Genomic DNA, 18,252 nt, shown 5'->3' on the forward strand with positions numbered 1-18,252 from the left:
TTGCAGTCGGACAAGGAGGTATGCAGGCGGGTCTGGAGGTGTATAGAGGGGTACCTAGAAATTAATGGTACCGGGGAGGTGCAGGTGGGGGTGGTCTGGGAGGCGCTGAAGGCGGTGGTCATGGGGGAGCTGATTTCCATCAGGTCACGTAGGGAGAGGGGGAGAAAAGGGAGAGGGAGAGGCTGGTGGAAGAAATGGTGAGGGTGGACAGGAGGTACGCAGAGGTCCCAGAGGAAGGGCTGTTGAGGAAGCGTCGTAGCCTCCAAGCGGAGTTTGATATATTGACCACCAAGAAGGCGGAGGCGCAGTGGAGGAGGGCACAGGGGGCTGTATACGAATACGGGGAAAAGGCGAATCGGATGCTGGCGCACCAGCTCCGGAAGTGGGAGGAGGCTAGGGAGATAGGGGGAATTAGGGATGGAGGAGGAAGTCTGGTGCGGAGTGCGAGGGGCATTAACGGAGTGTTCAGGGCCTTTTATGAGGAACTATACCGGTCAGTGCCCCCAGTGGAGGAGGGAGGAATGGACCACTTTCTGGGCAAGCTAAGGTTTCCGACAGTGGGGGAGGAGCAGGTGGGGGGGGCACCAGTTGGGCTGGAGGAGCTGGTTATCGCGATGGGGAGCATGCAGTCGGGGAAGGCACCGGGGCCCGATGGGTTCCCGGTTGAATTCTATAAGAAGTTGTCAGACCTACTGGGCCCACTGCTAGTAAGGACCTTAAATGAGGCGAGGGAAAGGGGGTTTTGCCCCGACGATGTCTAGGGCGTTGATCTCATTGATTCTGAAGCGGGAGAAGGACCCCCTTCAGTGCGGGTCGTATAGACAGATTTCACTCCTCAACATGGACGTGAAGCTGCTAGCAAAGGTCTTGGCCAGGAGGGTGGAGGACATGGTGCTGCAGGTCATGCACGAGGATCAGACGGGTTTTGTGAAGGGGAGGCAACTGAACGCCAATGTACGGAGGCTTCTCAATGTCATAATGATGCCGGCGGTGGATGGGGAGGCGGAGATAGTGGCGTCGATGGACGCGGAGAAGGCTTTCAATAGAGTGGAGTGGGGATATCTTTGGGAGGTTCTGAAAAGGTTTGGGTTTGGAGAGGGATTTATCAGGTGGGTGAGGCTGCTGCATGATGCCCCGGTAGCGAGTGTGGTTACGAATGGGAGGAGGTCGGAGAATTTTCGACTGTACCGGGGGACGAGACAGGGGTGTCCCCCGTCTCCCCTGCTGTTCGTGCTGGCGATCGAGCCCCTGGCCATGGTGCTGAGGGGGTCGAGGAACTGAAGGGGGATAGTGGGGGGGGGGGGGGGGGGGGGGGGGGGGGGGGGGGCAGAGCGGAGCATCGGCTGTCGTTAAACGCGGATGATTTATTGTTGTACGTGGCAGATCCTGTGGGGGGGATGCCGGAGGTGATGAGGACGCTTGAGGAGTTTGGGGGTTTCTCCAGGTAGAAGCTCAACGTGGGGAAGAGTGAGCTGTTCGTGGTGCATCCGGGGGACCAGGAGAAAGGGATTGGAGAGCTCCCGCTGAAGAGGGCGGAGAGGAGTCTCAGGTACTAGGGGGTCCAGATAGCCAGGATCTGGGGGACCCTGCACAGGCTCAACTTTACGAAGCTGGGGGAGCAGATGGAGGAGGAGTTTAGGAGGTGGGATGTGTTGCCACGCTCCCAAGCGGGCAGGGTCCAGGCTGTCAAAATGACGGTGCTCCCGAGGTTCTTGTTTTTCTTCCAGTGCCTCCCCATCATGATTCCGAAGGCTTTCTTCAGGAGGGTCAATAGGAGTATTATGGGGTTTGTGTGGGCGCAGAAAACCCAGAGGGTGAGGAGGGTGTTCCTGGAGCGGAGTAGGGATGTGGGGGGGTTGCGTTGCCCAACCTGTGTGGGTACTACTGGGCCGCCAATGTGGCGATGATACGTAGGTGGGTGATGGAGGGGGAGAGGGCAGCTTGGAAAAGGATGGAGGTGGCACCCTGTGTAGGCACGAGCCTGGAGGCGCTGGTGACGGTGCCGCTGCCGCTCCCCCAACAAGGTACACTACGAATCCGGTGGTGGCGGCTACCCTCAAGATTTGGGGGCAGTGGAGGCGGCATAGGGGGGAGGTGAAGGCTTCAATTTGGTCCCCGATACGGGGGAACCACCGGTTTATACCAGGGAGGATGGACGGAGGGTTTTTGAGCTGGCACAGGGCAGGTATCAGGCGGATGGGGGACCTCTTTCTCGACGGGAAGTTTGCGACCTTGGAGGAGTTGGAGGGAAGGTTGGGCCTCCCCCCAGGGAACATCTTTAGATACATGCAGATTAGGGCGTTTGTTAGGCGGTGGAGTTTCCACTGTTGCCGCCAAGGGGGGTTCAGGACAGGGATCTCTCGGGGACGTGGGTCGGTGAGGGGAGGACCTCGGCAGTGTACCAAGTGATGCAGGAGGGTGAGGAGGCCTCAGTGGAGGAGCTGAAAGATAAGTGGGAGGAGGATCTGGGAGAGGAGATTGATGAGGGAACGTGGGCGGATGCCCTGGGGAGGGTGAATTCCTCCTCCACGAGGCTTAGTTTGATTCAACTGAAGGTGCTGCATAGGGCGCACATGACTGGGACAAGGCTGAGCCGGTTCTTTGGGGGAGAGGACAGGTGTGTCAGGTGTTCGGGGAGCCTGGCAAACCACACCCACATGTTTTGGTTGTGCCCTGCGCTGGAGGGCTTTTGGAGGGGTGTCACGGAGACGTTGTCAAGGGTGGTTGGTTCCAGGCTTGAACCGGGTTGGGGGCTTGTAATTTTTAAGGTGGCATCGGAGCCGGGAGTGCAGGAGGCAAAAGAGGCCGGTATTCTGGCCTTTGCGTCCCTGGTAGCCCGGCGCAGGATTCTTTTGCAGTGGAAGGATGCGAGGCCCCCGAGCGTGGAATCCTGGATCAACGATATGGCTGGGTTTATCAAACTGGAGAGGGTCAAGTTTGCCCTAAGGGGGTCGGTGCGGGTCCGGCGGTGGCAGCCGTTTCTAGACTTCCTGGCGGAGCATTAGGGGGTGGTCAATTTCAGCAGCGGGGGGGGGGGGGTTCTTTATTGGGTATGTATATTTGTTTCCATGTTATTTAATTATTATCTTTGTTAATTTATTGCTTCTGTATTTGGGGGGGGATTACTGTTTTTTCTCTTTTTTTCCCCGTGTTGTTGGTTAAAATTTGTTGAAAATTTGAATAAAAATTATTTTTTTTTAAAAAGTATATATTTGGGTTATCCAGCTGATTTGTCTCAACCTGGTCATTGTTTCACGGTATTTACATCTGTGATGTCTTTGTTCAGTTATTCTATCAGGAAATACAAAGAGAGATTTGGAAAATGTTAGGATTAAACTGCAAAGTGCTGGAAGTTCTGGCAGCACCTGTGGAGAGAGAAACAGAGTTAACGTTTTGAGTCCATATGGCTCGTCTTCAGAATCACATATGCTGGGCACGATTTAATGGCCTTGTTGCACTTAAGCGAGAGCGCGACGAGGCCTATAGATTGTGGGAGAGGCCAAAAACGATAACCACAGCAGGCGCCGATCGGTTTGCAATCTAAGCAGCCAGCTGCCATTGGCAAAATCACGAACCCACTATAGCGTGGGGAGAAATCATTAATCACCAATTAAAGCCAGTCTCCATACAATTAACAGAGACAATGAAATTACTGCACTGGTGCTCGGGAGGAGGCAGGTGGGGGGAGCCCATGGAGTCCCGTCATTGGTGGTGGTGGGGGTGGGGGGGGGTTGGCGGTGCAGTGCCTGCCCATGGCCGGGGGGTGGGGGGTGAGCGGAGTGGAGATGGGTGCCCACAGATCCGCTATGCCACCCCTGGATCGTGTAGACTCATTCCGGGGGCAACCCCAGCCTGTCTGCCCCACCGACCATCCATAACTCCCACTGACCGTGAAGGCCTCTGGCCGTGTGGATGAAGGTTATTGCGATTTGGGAATTGGCAATCATAGTTAAGTGAGCACTTCACAGCTCCCAAGTGGATTCCATGGGTAGGCGTGCCATATAGCATGTGGGAGTTATCGCCTAGCATAGCATTCAGACCGTGATGCCTGGACTCGATACCTGAACACTGTGGGAGCCAACACCACAGATACAGTGGCCAACATCTGAACACCCAGGGGCTGGGCCCCTGCACCAGGGACATTACGGCAATGAGAAGGTGGGTGTGTGGACTGGGGAGGGGATATTATGTGCGGGTGTCTGACGGACTGAGCTCGCCAGTGCAGGAAATGAAGGTTGTGTGTTCCTCGCTGAGGCGGTTTGATAGCGCGGTTATTCTCGGCAGTGCGGAAGTCAAGAAACACCCCGCTAAACGCACCCACAACGTGACTTTTTCCCCCGTTAAATTACACCCATTGGCCTGAATTTTTCAGATGATGGGAGTTTAGTCACCGGAGAGTCACTGACTCCGATAGACTGGCTGCTATTTTACACTCGAATGAACATGTACCTTGGCCTCAGAGAAATCCTGGGTCATGAAGGGCATTAATAGTGGCATTGGTAAGCTTCTCATTTGAGGCCCTGTTCACTCCATCATAAAATTGTATCTGGGTCAGGCAGGTGGGATCGCGGTGGGAATTCCGTCTACCATTTTTATCCTTCCCCAATTCTGGTTTATGACAGAATGCAGGAGAAATATTTTGACACAAAGGGTTGTGAAATTGTGCAGCGAGTACTAGAGTTGGTGATTAATGTCAACATTTAAGAACATTTTAAATATACAGTGGAGAGGGAGGGGGATAAAAAGGGAGAAAGGAACTGAGCAGACCCTTCGATTCAGACTATTGCTCATATGGTGGGTAAATACCAACACAGAATGGTTCAGCTGAATGATCTCAGTCTGTATTCTTATTCCCATGTAATTCAATTAGAAATCTCAGTTACAAATACAGGTAATAATTAAAATCTTACTTATTTGTGGCTCGATAAAGGTAACTAACCCTTTTCAAGATGGGGAAGCAATTACCTAAATACATGCGCACATTATGGAAATGATTGGAGTTTGATGTTCTGGTGTTCATTGGCGCTGATCTCTTCAGATTTTAAAGGAATCAATGAAGAGGCTTCAAGGAGCGTTTTGGAATGAAATTTTATGACCACACTGGACCAGAAAGTATACGCAAGGTGATTGCAGTGTTGTGTGTTAACCCAAGTAACGCAGTGAAATCCATTTGGATTTAACTAACACTAGGGTAGTTTGAACAAAGCAGCCTTTTTAGGAACTACATTCCTGGACGTAATTCCCCCTGCTTTACAACAATGGAATTAATTGTCTCATCATGATCAATTTCCTTTTCTACAGTATTGATATAATTTCAACACGTAGGGCGGCACAGTGGTTAGCACTGCTGCCTCATGGCGCTGAGAACCCGGGTTCAATCTCGGCCCAGGCTCACCGTCCGTGGGGAGTTTGCACATTCTCCCCGTGTCTGCGTGGGTCTCACCCCAACAACACAAAGATTTAATAATAATTTCAGGCACATTTTGTGGTCTGGCTTCACCTCCTTCCCCATCTCTGTAATCTTCTCCAGTCCTACAACCCTCCCAGATAGCTGCATTCGTCCAACAGGAGACTCTTCAATATCTCCGATTTCCATCACTCCAGCACTGATGATCAAGCCTTCAGCTGCCAAGGGCCGCGATCTGGAATTCTCTCCCCAACCCTCTCCTCTCTCCGGCATTAAGACACTTCTTAAAACCTTCCGCTTTGACCAAGCTTTTGGTCACCTTCCCTATTAGATTGTATGTAGCGCAATGTGTTATGGTTTGCTTGATAACCCCCTTGCGAAGAACCTCGGAACATTTTATTATGTTAAAGGTGCCATATTAATGCAAATTGTCATTGCTGCAATGGGAGCAAAAATTTAATCAGAAGAATGATTTCCACAATGTAGAGCTCCTCTCTTCCTACACCGGTTCTTAATTAGTGGAATCTTTGGAATATCTGCCTTGTGGTCTTGTACCACTCAGTAGCATTATGTAAAATTCTCCACAAAAATTCTAATTACACTCAACAGGAGCTTTTTTATTTTGTTTTCTGCATGTGGCTTCAATGTAATAATGCCATTACCATGGAATCACATTACTGCTCACAACTCAAAGTAACTAATCAAAGGAAAAAGCTTATCAGCAGCTATTTACAAATGGATATCTACATTAAGAAATGTTTTTCTGCTTGGGAGTATTGTGATTGTGGTCGGGTTTTATGGCCACCAGAAGTAGCAGTGGCTGCTTTTTCTCCTCAGCGACATGCCCCTCCACAAGGGAGAGGGAGTGGGCCCCGAGATTCAGCCGGAAGGCGAGACTCTTTTCCTTCCCCCCCCCCAAATCAACACAGGGTTTAAGGGAAAGGTTCAATTCCCTTAACATGCCCCAGTACCAGTGTCTCCTGAGGCTCAGTCTCTCACAGCAGGTTGCCGCTAGTGTCTGTATCCTCCTGGACCAAGAACTCCTCGGAACTGAGTAGATGGGCACACATTGTTGGTGGCTGTTAAGGAGGGCCACCTTCCCCAGGTCTCTTTCTCTCCCCAAGGTCGTGTGTGGTCTTTTCCTACAAGGAGGGAAAGCAGCGGGTTATGGGTATTAGAAATGGACTCTGTAGAAAGGAGTAAGGGTAGCACTTGTGGAGAATGACTGAGGGGCATGGACTCGCCACGTCAATAGGATTGACTCAAGAGGTTGAGTGTGAGTTTTGGCTGCTCAGAAGTGGATGTGAGGTGCCTGCAGAGAGAGGTAGCTATGTTGGCCTGAGGAATGCAGTACAGCAGAATATTTGGAAAGTCAGGGTGATGTTTGGTACCCAAAGAAGTCATGCCATTTACCATTCCCAACCACCTGAGGTCCTGAGTCCTCTTGGTGCACCATACCCAGATTGGAGGGAGCGCACTCCAAACCCTTGGCCTCCATTCTTGGCTGGAGAGGTTGTTCACTTCCTCCCATCCTTGGGAGAGCTCACCTCACTGCGGTTCCCCGGATTCTTTGGGTGTACCTCCTGATAAGAACACAAGATCAAGGGAGAGCCTTCCCAGGTCTCTCCCCATTGTACACCGCGCGCACACACATTCTTAGCTCGCAGACCACTTTGATTCAATTCCTTTTACGTGGATATGACAGTTGTAATCATCACCGCTGCTACAACCTTTCATCATTTCAGAAACCAGGCTTTCTGCGATACTTTTAAAAGGAGGCAACTGGCAGGAGTAGCAGTCATCTCCAAAGTGAGTCTATTTCACAAATCTACCATTGCAGCAAAAGTTGCTTCTGCTCTTCAGTTACTTGTCACAAATATGTGGATATTGTAAAGCACATGAAGGGTTAATGTAATGTTACTATTCTAGTCACTAAATGGTGCTATAGAGCAACCATATAAATATCACATGCCTCCTTGACTTCTGGGAGAGAGTGGAAGGGAGCCAAACGGAGTAAGTGTAAGATAGATTAGCTGACAGAATAGCTTAGTATTGTAGATGTGTAGTGTAATTTTTACTAATCTAATTCCTTAGTAATATGTTTGAATCAAATTCAGTGTGGTCTAATAAATTAGCTTTGTTTCTTAAACACTGCTTGCTGTTCTTTGTTAACACTGCAACCTTCACCATCCTGAAGAACAAAAACAGAAAACAACATTACTCTCCAAGTTAAAAAGTGCACAGCTTATAAAATCATGGATTCAAGTTGAAGATTGAGGACAAAATCTATACGGTGGCCCTGGATCACCAGATAGAGCAGAACTTGTTGGAATCAGATTTATTCTTTGATATGTGACCTGCAATGGACCTTAAATGACCTGCCACATGGGATAACCAGCCTTTCATGATGTTTCCGTATAGCAAGACAGAAGGGATACTGTTGTACTTTTAACACATAACTATTGAAACCAGGTTTGCAGCAATTACTGTGGAGTGTGACTTGTTTTTGCATACATTTTCTATCAGCTGGGTTGCGTATTTTGACTCCGCCATTTTTTATCCTTGCTGAATAATGGAGACTAAAATTATTTTGCAAATGTACCTATTCGGTAACAATAAAAAAAGTTGGTGTTTGAGGAACTGCAATTGAGGATGGCGAATTACAGTTACTTTTCTGGGATATTTGTATTTACTTAAATATCCCAGGGATGTTGGGAGCTTTAGTCCAGGCACTACATTTGTCTTGGTAGTATTGCAAGCACATGCAAGAAGATATAAGAGATCATAGTTAATTGTAAACGAATCGAAAATGAAGAATATAGAACTTTCACAGCAGCCTCGTTGATCAAAGCCATTTCCAGCCTGTGACTATACAGTGCAGGATTTAACCTCTTTAACCCCAGTCACTGCTGCATTCACACCAAAGATTAATGGGTTGGGGGAAAAGAATAACAGCATACGGGATTGAATACAGTCCACAGATCTAATACATGCTGCGCTGCCTTGCATCTGTTACACATAAAACATACTTAGAGATCACAAGATAAGGTCAGGTGAAAGAGGCCTTTCTACCCATTTGACCTCATCCTTCCCAAATACCAACCATCATCGTGACAGCATCTAACGGCTTCTTAAATCTACTGTCTTAAACCTTCATGGAAATCTGTTCCAGCTGCTGATCATTCTCTACATGGTGAATGTAAAGGGATATATGGAAGCGGCAATGGCATGTTAAACAACTTCACAATGCTCATTTATACTGGGAGTTTCAGTTTAACTTGAACCAATAAAGCTGAATGGGCAATCCACCACTAAACTGCAGAAGCTGTTTTGAAATACGCTTTGACCATCTTCCGACCTCAATCCATCAAATGTCTTTTGCCTCTCATTCCATCAATCCCTGCCTAATTTCTAATTAAGTGCTGATGGGGTGAGAGTACTCACTGCAAGCACTTAAAAGTCTTGGTGGTGGCTGTTATGTCTTTTGTGACATTTTTATGATGGCTTAAGATTTTGAATAAGTGCTATTTTAATTACATTAACAAAAAGGAAGGAATTGCTAAGTGGAGTACACTCTGTTCAACAAATTTCAACTGCCTGAGAAAACGTATAGGAAAAGAATATCTATTTCCCATGGCTACAATGCATATTGTCAAATTTGTCACCTTATACTGAGGAAGTGAACAAACGAACGGGGTGGACCGCAGGACCCTGAGGGTACTGTGTTCACAGAAAGAGAACAAAGGGATGGAGGGGAGCTTTGCCTCGTGGTGAGCATGGTGAAAAGGATGCTGGGGTTACAATGCAAAGTGACCAATTAGGATATAGGGCCAGGTCAGGAGGTGTATAGAATGACCAATGGGAAGCTTATATGTGAATCTTACTGTGATTTTGAATATATCAGCAGAAGTTTCTTTGTATACTCTCTCTCTTTATTCTGGGCTCTCAGAAGACAGTGTGTGTGTCCTGAGGTCCTATGGATTGAGTCAGCCTTGCAAGTTAGTTATTATTAAATGATATGATACCTGCAAATCCATCTCAGATTTTATTGAATCTAGACTGACAGCAAATTAACCAGGAATCAACAATACATTTAATATCACCTCCCCTCTTCAGGAATAGATAGATGCAAAGGAGAAAACCATACAGGAAACCGTTTTTGACTTCTTTACCCTTCTAGTTCATAACAATCGCTTCAGCTTCAATACAATAGAATAATTAGCGAGCTTGGCTCACTTTTTGTGAAAAGATTCAGGTTGGGGGTGGGATCGGAATGGCAAATCATTTCCACATTCTTAGTTGTTGAAGTAAAAAAAAAAGGCACAGAGTGCGGAGTGGTTCAAATACAAATGAGCTAGGCTTGCGATAACATTTGCCGATAGACTTGAAAATAATATTCAATTTGTTAGCTCATCCTAGTGGCCTATAAACGATTCACTTGGATTTGTATTGGGGAGTGTTTAAAACATCTCCTGGGTGCATCCAGAGAGAAGCAGAGATATAGGCCCATCTCCATGCAAACGTCCATAGACACCGGCGAGATCTTCGGCCAATGGCGAGCTGACTCCACCGGCAAAAAACCATAGGAAATCATTTCATTTTTCAGAAAACAGAATTCTATGAAGGATAGTGAGGTCCAGAAAATGCTGCGAAGCTGGACAGTCTTTTGCAATGAAACTACCAGAGCAGCTTTGATCAGGCTCACAAGGAGAATACTGCTATTTTGTACAAGTCAAATAAGATGACCCAGTGCTGTGGGGGATATAGAGCATTCATTATTATGCATTACTGCACAAAGACAAGTTGCAACTTGAATTAAATGGATCTGATCATTACTTGCTCTGAATGTTCACTTGTTGTGAAGTAATGTGGCTTGATGATTCCTAAATAGCTCCAGGCTGAGCAAGGGTTTTCTTGGTTCATCCTTAAAGAGACCAAAGGTGTATATGTGAAAAACCACAAAAGTAGTCCTTCTGCACTACAAATATTGTCATGTGGCCAAGATAGCTGCTGGAGACTTAGGTATTGGGAAGTACAGCACTCCCCTAATACATTCAGACTGCTTCCAGCAATGATCAGCACTGCTCTACTCCGAAGAAGATATGAGACAATCAAAAGGGTGCGTTTGTTGCAGCAATGAGATAACATGCAATAACCACCTTTGCCGGGACTGCTATTCCATAGAATCTCCACAGAACAGGAGGAGGCCATTCGGCCAGTCAAGTTTGCACCAACCTTCTGTAGGAGCACCCCATAAAGCCCCATCCCCGCAACCTCACTTAACCTGCACATCTTTGGACCGTGGGAGTAAACCGCAGCACCCGGAGGAAACCCACGCAGACACAGGGAGAAAGGACAAACTCCACACAGTTACCCAAGACCTGAATCGAACCCGGGTTCTTGGCGCTGTGAGGTAGCAGTGCTAACCACTGTGCCACCGTACTGTTGATAGCTTCTATTTTCTGAGAATAAAATTTCCTTCTAATCTCCAGTCACATTTGAAGACTTTCGAATGTATGTTTATGTAGGTCATTTATTGGATATTCGAGGTGCCAGTTTAAGATAATAAAGAGTACTCACAAGGTGGTCTTAGATCAGATGAATGCACTGGAGTTAAATCAACTGATACATACATAAAACCAAAAGTTTTTGTACCACGGAGATAAATAAAGAGAGGCTGACATTGTTCAAACTCAGTTTTTAAGCAAAATAACAGGCGGTATTCTCCGGTCCACCAGCCACGTGTTTCTCAGGCGCGCGCCATTTGCTGGCGCTGGAATTCTATCTTCCCACCGATTGTCAATGGATTTCCCATTGTAACTACCCCACACTGCCGTAAATCCTCGAGTGGGAAAATTGAATCGCAACAACTGGAGAATTTCGGACATCTGTCATGAACGACTTACTCTGATGTGGTTTGTACTCATCCAATGATACATTGTTATTTAGTGTTAGCTGTCCTATTCACATGATTTTTAAATCACTACACTGACTTCTAAGTGTGTAGTTTCCTCTGATTACTAATGTTAACAGACACATTAGCGAGACTATGAAAGGAATTCCCCTGTTTAACACTTGCAGTTGACATTGTTTCGCCTACCTTAGTGATGATTGCTAAACATTTCTAACTGACCTGCTGTAAAGTTCAAACCTTCTGTTTGTCCAGGCAGTTGAAGTTGTGAGCTGTTTCCAGCAATGGCTCAGTGGGAGCATTCTGACTTGTGGCTGAAGAGTGAGAGTTCAAGACTGCTGCAGGGACTTGAGCACCAAATGTAGGCTAACACTTACTCCAGTGCTGCTTTGTCAGGGGTGACACCTTTTGGCTGAGACTTTGAGATAAGTCAGTCCTCTCAGGTGGATGGAAAATAGAACGATGGAAACAAAAGGAACATATTTCATCCTAGTATTCTTCATCTGTTGCAGATTAAACATTTTTACAGGATCCTACAGCTGTAAAAATATACATGCTATTTATTGGGTGAAGTGGAAACTCCATTCTCGAGTTCAAGCGATCTCCAAATCTCAATGTTAACTTTGGGAAAGCAGCTTGATCCAGGACCAGAGATATCATCATGCACTATCCCTGGTCAATATTGTACCTGGCATAGCTCAATACTCTGATCTTTTGCAAGAAAAGAAACCGAAAGACGAGAAAAGAGAAAAAGGTAACAGCAAAAATAATTTTTTCATGAATAAAGGAGCATTTGTTGCCCATCCCCAACTGTCCTTGAGAAGCCATGATGTGGAGATGCTAGCGTTGGACTGGGGTGAGCACAGTAAGAAGTCTTACAACACCAGGTTAAAGTCCAACAGGTTTGTTTCAAACACGAGCTTTCAGAGCACTGATCCTTCCTCAGGTGAATGGGAATGGAGGATACCTCTCCATTCACCTGAGGAAGGAGCAGTGCTCCGAAAGCTCTTGTTTGAAACAAACCTGTTGGACTTTAACCTGGTGTTGTAAGACTTCTTACTGTCCTTGAGAAAGTAGTGGTGAGCTGCCATTTTAAACTGCTGCAATCCAAATGGTGTAGGTGTACCCACAGTGCTGTTGGAGGTGGGGAAAGGGGAGGGGATTGCCTAATTTCAGGATGTGACCCAGTGACAGTGAAGGAACAGCAATATATTTCCAAGTCAAGATGGTGTGTGGCCCTTCAGGCCTGGACCTGGAGAATGGGAGGCCTGGTACACTTTGGGGATTTGTTTTTGATGGAGGCTTTGCCAGCCTTGAAAATCTCACAGACAGATCCCAACCATTTTTGTTTGTTCAAATTTGGGATTTCTCATGAAAGTTATTTTCTTCTTTCATAGGCCCCCTGCCCCTTCTTCCTTGTTGGAAAAGGTATTGGCCTTGGCACAGCAAGGGGAGAGAATTAATTTCTAATCTGTACAACCTAATTTTTTCAGATCTTGTTACGTTGAATCGAGTAAATGAGAAAAGGGTAGAGGAACGAGGCCCTTGGCTTACTGAGGAGGTTTGGAGAGAAGACCTCTACAGGCTAACTTCCACTTCATCCTGTATCATACTGAGTTTGGTTCAGTTCAAAGTGCTGCACAGAACACATCAGACGAAGGCAAGGATGAGTGGATTCCTTCAAGACGTGAAGAGCAACTGTGGCCACTGTTACACCAGCTTAGCACACGCATGCATTTTGGGCTTGTCCTAATATTCTGGGCCTCCTTTTTCGACACAATATCCAAGGTTTTGCAAACAACCTTAGAACCTTCCCTGCTGGTTGCAATGTTTGGGGTTTCGGACTCCCCTTCTTTCTATTTGAGAGTGAGGGCAGATGTTCTTGCCTTCGCTTTCTTAACAACCAGGAGACAAATATTACTCAACTGGAGATTCCCCTCTCCACCCAAGGCATCATATGGGTGGAAGATATATCGGACTTGCATCTGGAATAGCTCAAGCATACAATCAGAGGCTCAGTGAGGGAGATTCTACCAGAGATGGCAGCCATTCATCTCTTTCTTTAAAGATCTAGACACGTTAGAGGGATAGAGGGGGTTGAATTAGTGGGGGGTAGTTTAGTAATTGGGGTTCCTTATTCCACTGCACTGATTAACTGCCTTCCTACTTTTGATTCTGTTGTTTATTTTCTATTTCATTTTGTTGTTTATGAAGTCTATATTATGTGTATATTTTTGTCCATGTGTACATTACTGTTTATATTTGCTAAATCAATAAAATGTTTATTTTTTTTTAAAAAGATGGTGAGTGGCTTGAAGGTGAAGGTCCAGGTGGTGGGCTCCCATGTATTTCCTGTTCCTGGGATGGATTCCCCACAGTCGGGATTCTCTGTTGCGCCTGCAGCGCACCCATGGCCAGGGATTTCCCAACGGCATGGGGCTGCCAACAATGGGAAATCTCACTGGCCAGCAGGTGGGACGGAGAAACCCTCTGCCGGCTGGAGCGCGCTGCACCAGAAAACTGGTGCAGGGGCGGAGAATACCATCCCTTATCCTTCTAAATAGTAGTGGTTGTGGGTTTGGAAGATGCTGCTGATGAAGTAAGCTACAAGGAAAATGTACTCATGTATTCACCATGCAACTGAAGCACAGTTTACAGCAGATTGCTAAACTCCCCTGTTCAAAGTTTTAAACAGGGCTGCCCACTTTTTATTTTTGAGTTGACAAAATGTTCTCTCTAAGTTACCTTTCCTATATATTTAAGAACATAAGAGCAGAAGTAGGCTATCGGGCCCAACGAGTCTGCTCGGCCATTCAATGAGATTATGAATCATCTGATATGATAATCCTCAACTCCACTTTGCTGCCTTATCCCCGTAACCCTTCATTCCTTTATGATTGAAAATCTGTCTATCTCCGCCTTGAACATACTTAATGACCCAGCCTCCACAGCTCTCTGCGGTAAACTGAATTCCACAGATTCAGTACCGTCACAGAAGAAATTCCTTACCTCTGTCTTAAATGGGCAACACCTTATTCTGAGACTATCAGCTCAAGTCCTAGACTTGCCATAAGGAAAAACCTCTCAGGGGCTGGAATTCTCTGTCTGTTCACATCAGCAAGATTCTCCGATCCCACTGCAGTAAATGGAGTTTTGGGTGAGCATCAAATTCTCCGTTCTCGCTGGCAGCCGTGACGGGGCGAACTCGGAACGGAGAATTCCAGCCAGCATCTATCTTGTCAAGCCTCCTGATAATTCTATGGGCAGGATTCTCCGAAATGGAGGCAGAGTGTCCGCGCCGTCATGAACCCCGTTGCGCTTCACAACGGCGCGAAACGGGCACGGGCACTACCGATTCTGGCCCCACAGGAGACCAGCACGGCGCTGGAGCGATTCACGTCGCTCCAGCCTCCCTTCCCGGCGCTAATTGGGCGCCGCGCCAACCCGCGCATGCGCAGTGGCGCCGCACCAACCCGCGAATGCGTGGGGGGACTTCCTCAACGCGCCGGCCCCGACGCAACATGGCATGGGGGTACAGGGGCCGGCCGAGTAATAAAATAGGGCTGGGGCTGGAGAGACCAGCCCACCGATCGCAGGCCAGACCCCATCGGAGACCCCCGGTGAAGGAGCTCCCTTCACCACCCCCACAGGCCGCTCCCCGACCCTACGCTCAGAGCTCCCGCCGGCTGCAAGCACGTGTGAACGGCGCCGGCGGGACTCCGCCGTTTCCGGGCGGCCGCTCGCCCCATCAAGGCCGGAGAATCGGCAGCCTGGCCACAGACAGTGGCCTGCGACCAGCTCCGCGCCAAACGTGCCGCCGCCGATTCTCCGCTCCTCGGAGAATCGCATGCCAGCGGCGTGGTGCAGTTACGGCAATTCTTCTTCTAAAATCCAATGAATACAGGCCCAACCCTACTCAACCACTCCTCATAAGAAAATCCCTCTATACCAGGGATCAACTTAGTGAACCTCGGGGACCAAAACTGTTCACACTATTCCAGGTGTGGTCTAACTAGTACCTTGTTCAGTTTTTTTTATTTTTCCAAATAAGGGGCAATTTAAGTGTGGCCAATCCACCTACCCGGCACATCTTTGGGTTGTGGGGGGTGAGACCCACACAGACATGCAGAGAATGTTCAAACTCCACACGGTCAGTGACCCCGGGCCAGGATTGAGTGCCTTGAATAGTTTTAACAATTGTTTTCATTCTCCTTGAAATAAATGCCAAAACTCCATTTGCCTCCCCTATTACCTGCCAAACTTACATGCTAGCTTTTTGTGATTTATGTACGAGAACCCCAATCCCTCTGTGCTGCAGCTTTCTACAGTCTTTCTCCAGTTAAATAATATTGAGCTCCTTTATTCTTCCTACCAAGGTGCAAAACTTCACATTTTCATATATTATATTCAATCCACCAAGTTTCTGCCCACTCACCTAACCTGTCAATATCCCCCTGTAGGCTCTTTGTGTCATCCTCGCCACTTGCCTTTCAATCTATTTTTGTGTCATCCGCCAACTTAGCAATGGTACAGTCACTTCCCTCATTCAAGTTATGAATATATATTGTAAATTCTGTGGCCCGACACTAATTCCTGTGGCACTCCACTAGTTTCAGGTTGCCACCCTGAAAATGGCACTCTTGTCCCAACTCTCTGTCTTCTATCAATTAGCCAATCCTCTATCCGTGCTAATATACTACCCCAACACCATGGGCTCTTAACTTAACAAGTAGCCTTTTGTGTGGTATCTTTTTGAACACTTTTTGGGAATCCAAGTGTATTACTTCTACTGGTTCCCCTTTTTCTATCCTGCTCGTTACCACCTCAATGAATTCTAATAAAATAGTCAGGCATGGTTTCCAGCACTGGTGTTTCTTCACAACGGCACGTAACATTACACTTTAGCTTTGCTAACTTTCGTTATGAGATGTTAGGCTGTGCCTGAAGAATGGTCTTGAAGATCAGCCTGGCCAGGGATGCATTTGAGCAGAGCACCTTAAAGGTGGTTCTCTGATTCCATAATGGTTTACAGGAATGCCGTGTGCAGACAATCCATGTGTTGCACAGCTGTATATAGACAAGGTTTCGGCTGATTAATTGTATTATCAACATAGAGATCCCAGGGTATTTAAAATATAACTGGATATGTGAGTACACTATCTTGATGGGGGAAAAAACACATCACAAGCACCAGGTTTCTTTTCTTTTGCTCTTTTTATTGTTCTAGTTATTGTGTTTATGTTCAATTCCCATCTATACTACTTTAAAATAGTTATCCATCTATTTATTTTATATAGTTTGAATAGCATGGATAGAAATGAATATGAACACACTAAGCAATGCTATAAAATGTAAGAAGGAATTAACTCCCAGGTCAGAATTGGTACAATTTTTCTTGCTGTATACAAATTCCAGTATATGTTGTTTATTTATTTATTTGTTTTTAAATTTAGAGTATCCAATTAATTTTTTTCCAATTAAGGGGCAATTTAGCGTGGCCAATCCACCTAGACTGCACATCTTTGGGTTCTGGGGGCGAAACCCACGGAGACACAGGGAGAATGTGCAAACTCTACACGGACAGTGACGCAGAGCCGCGATCGAACCTGGGATCTTGGCGAGGTGAATCTGTTATTTATTTTGATTAACTTGGCCTGCTTCATATTAAAGAATAGAGCCTGAGGAATGGGTGACAAAGCTATATAATCCAGTGACTTGGATGCTGATCCCATTATTAAGCATCATTGATTATTTGTTATTTCATATTCAGAAAACCCTTTCCATTTTAGTTCCCAAAAGACCATTTGCCTAGCAACTCCACTGATCCCTGCAGCTGAATGGGTAGGCCCAAGGTGCCCCCAATATGGAGCCTCAAATCTTACTTAAATTATCTTACACAGGCAGGCTACAGATCCCACTATTTTGAAGAGCAGGTGATTTCTCAGTGATGTCCTGGACACTATTTGCCTCTGAAACAACACCAGTTTGTGGAATCTTGCTGTGCATAAATTGGCTGCCATACCTTTGGATGCGTTACGAAGTTACAGGCATTATAAAAAATGCAAGTTGTTGCTGTCTAATTCTGACCAAATGTAACCTCTTAAGCAACAAAAATATCTGTGTGGTTAGATTATCATAAGCCAGGTGCGTCAAATGTGACCAACTTGAGTGGCATTGTCCAAAATAAAATAAACAAAATTATTTCACATTATGAAATATAGAAGGGGGTCCAAGGTTTCATAAAATTTCTACAGTGCAGATCGAGGCCATTCAGCCCATCGTGTCTGCACCAGGTGTCAGACGTTTGTTACAATTTACAGTTTATTTTTTTTTAAATTAGAGATGTTGGACAGATTTTCCATTCCCTGCACTAAGTGCTGGCGGAAGCGGCAAAACAGGCGTGCAGCTCGCAGACTGTGCAGCCAGCTTTTCTCACCAGGATATACAGTACTCTGTGCAGAAACAAGTCTGCAAGTATGGCTCATGCTGTCATACCAGGGGCAATGCCAGGGTGTTGGGGTGCCAGGATACTGTCCAGCTGCTGTGTCCCCCCCACCCCCACCCCCCGGGGCTAAAAGTACCTCTGTGCCCCCATTGAGTAACCTTAACCTTAAACCGAACCCTTGTTCCCATTTTTAAAAACCAGTTGGAAACCTCACCAATGGGGAATTCCTAATGTCGGGATGGGGGAGTGGAGCGGATACTGTGTGGCGGGAAAGCCAGCAAGATTTTTGTTTTCCGAGTCTCACGATATATTGCACCTATATCACCATCTGCACTCGTGGCGAATGCGGGCATGAAATTGTGGCACTTATTACTATAAGGTGGTGTAACAAAACTGAAAACTAATAAAGGTGAAAGCAGTGCTCGATTCACATCGTAACGCAGTCTCACCAGATTTTATTCAGTCGTGTACCACTGGCAAAGGCTCTAT

At 46.6% G+C, this 18,252-nt stretch overlaps 2 protein-coding genes across 7 annotated transcripts in view; both read right to left on the reverse strand.

Annotated features, from left to right (window-relative positions):
- The window catches only part of LOC119964231, a 901,051-nt gene that overhangs the window by 454,138 nt on the left and 428,661 nt on the right, over window positions 1–18,252 (reverse strand).
- Window positions 1–18,252, reverse strand: part of LOC119964893 (procollagen galactosyltransferase 2-like) — a 255,040-nt gene that overhangs the window by 202,339 nt on the left and 34,449 nt on the right. Inside the window, exon 1 of one of the 6 annotated variants that reach the window (XM_038794982.1) lies at window positions 11,541–11,846. The exons of 3 other annotated variants lie outside the window; for them this stretch is intronic. Coding sequence is in view for 1 of the 3 variants with exons in the window: in XM_038794984.1 (XP_038650912.1) it covers window positions 11,541–11,620 (80 nt within the window). In the remaining 2 variants the exon portion in view is untranslated. Of the gene's footprint in view, window positions 1–6,954; window positions 7,434–11,540; window positions 11,847–18,252 lie in introns of those variants that run through there. 2 more of the 6 variants (XM_038794984.1, XM_038794983.1) reach the window with 2 other exon arrangements.

Source organism: Scyliorhinus canicula, chromosome 4, assembly GCF_902713615.1.
Source record: "Scyliorhinus canicula chromosome 4, sScyCan1.1, whole genome shotgun sequence".
NCBI classification, from domain to species: Eukaryota; Metazoa; Chordata; class Chondrichthyes; order Carcharhiniformes; family Scyliorhinidae; genus Scyliorhinus; species Scyliorhinus canicula.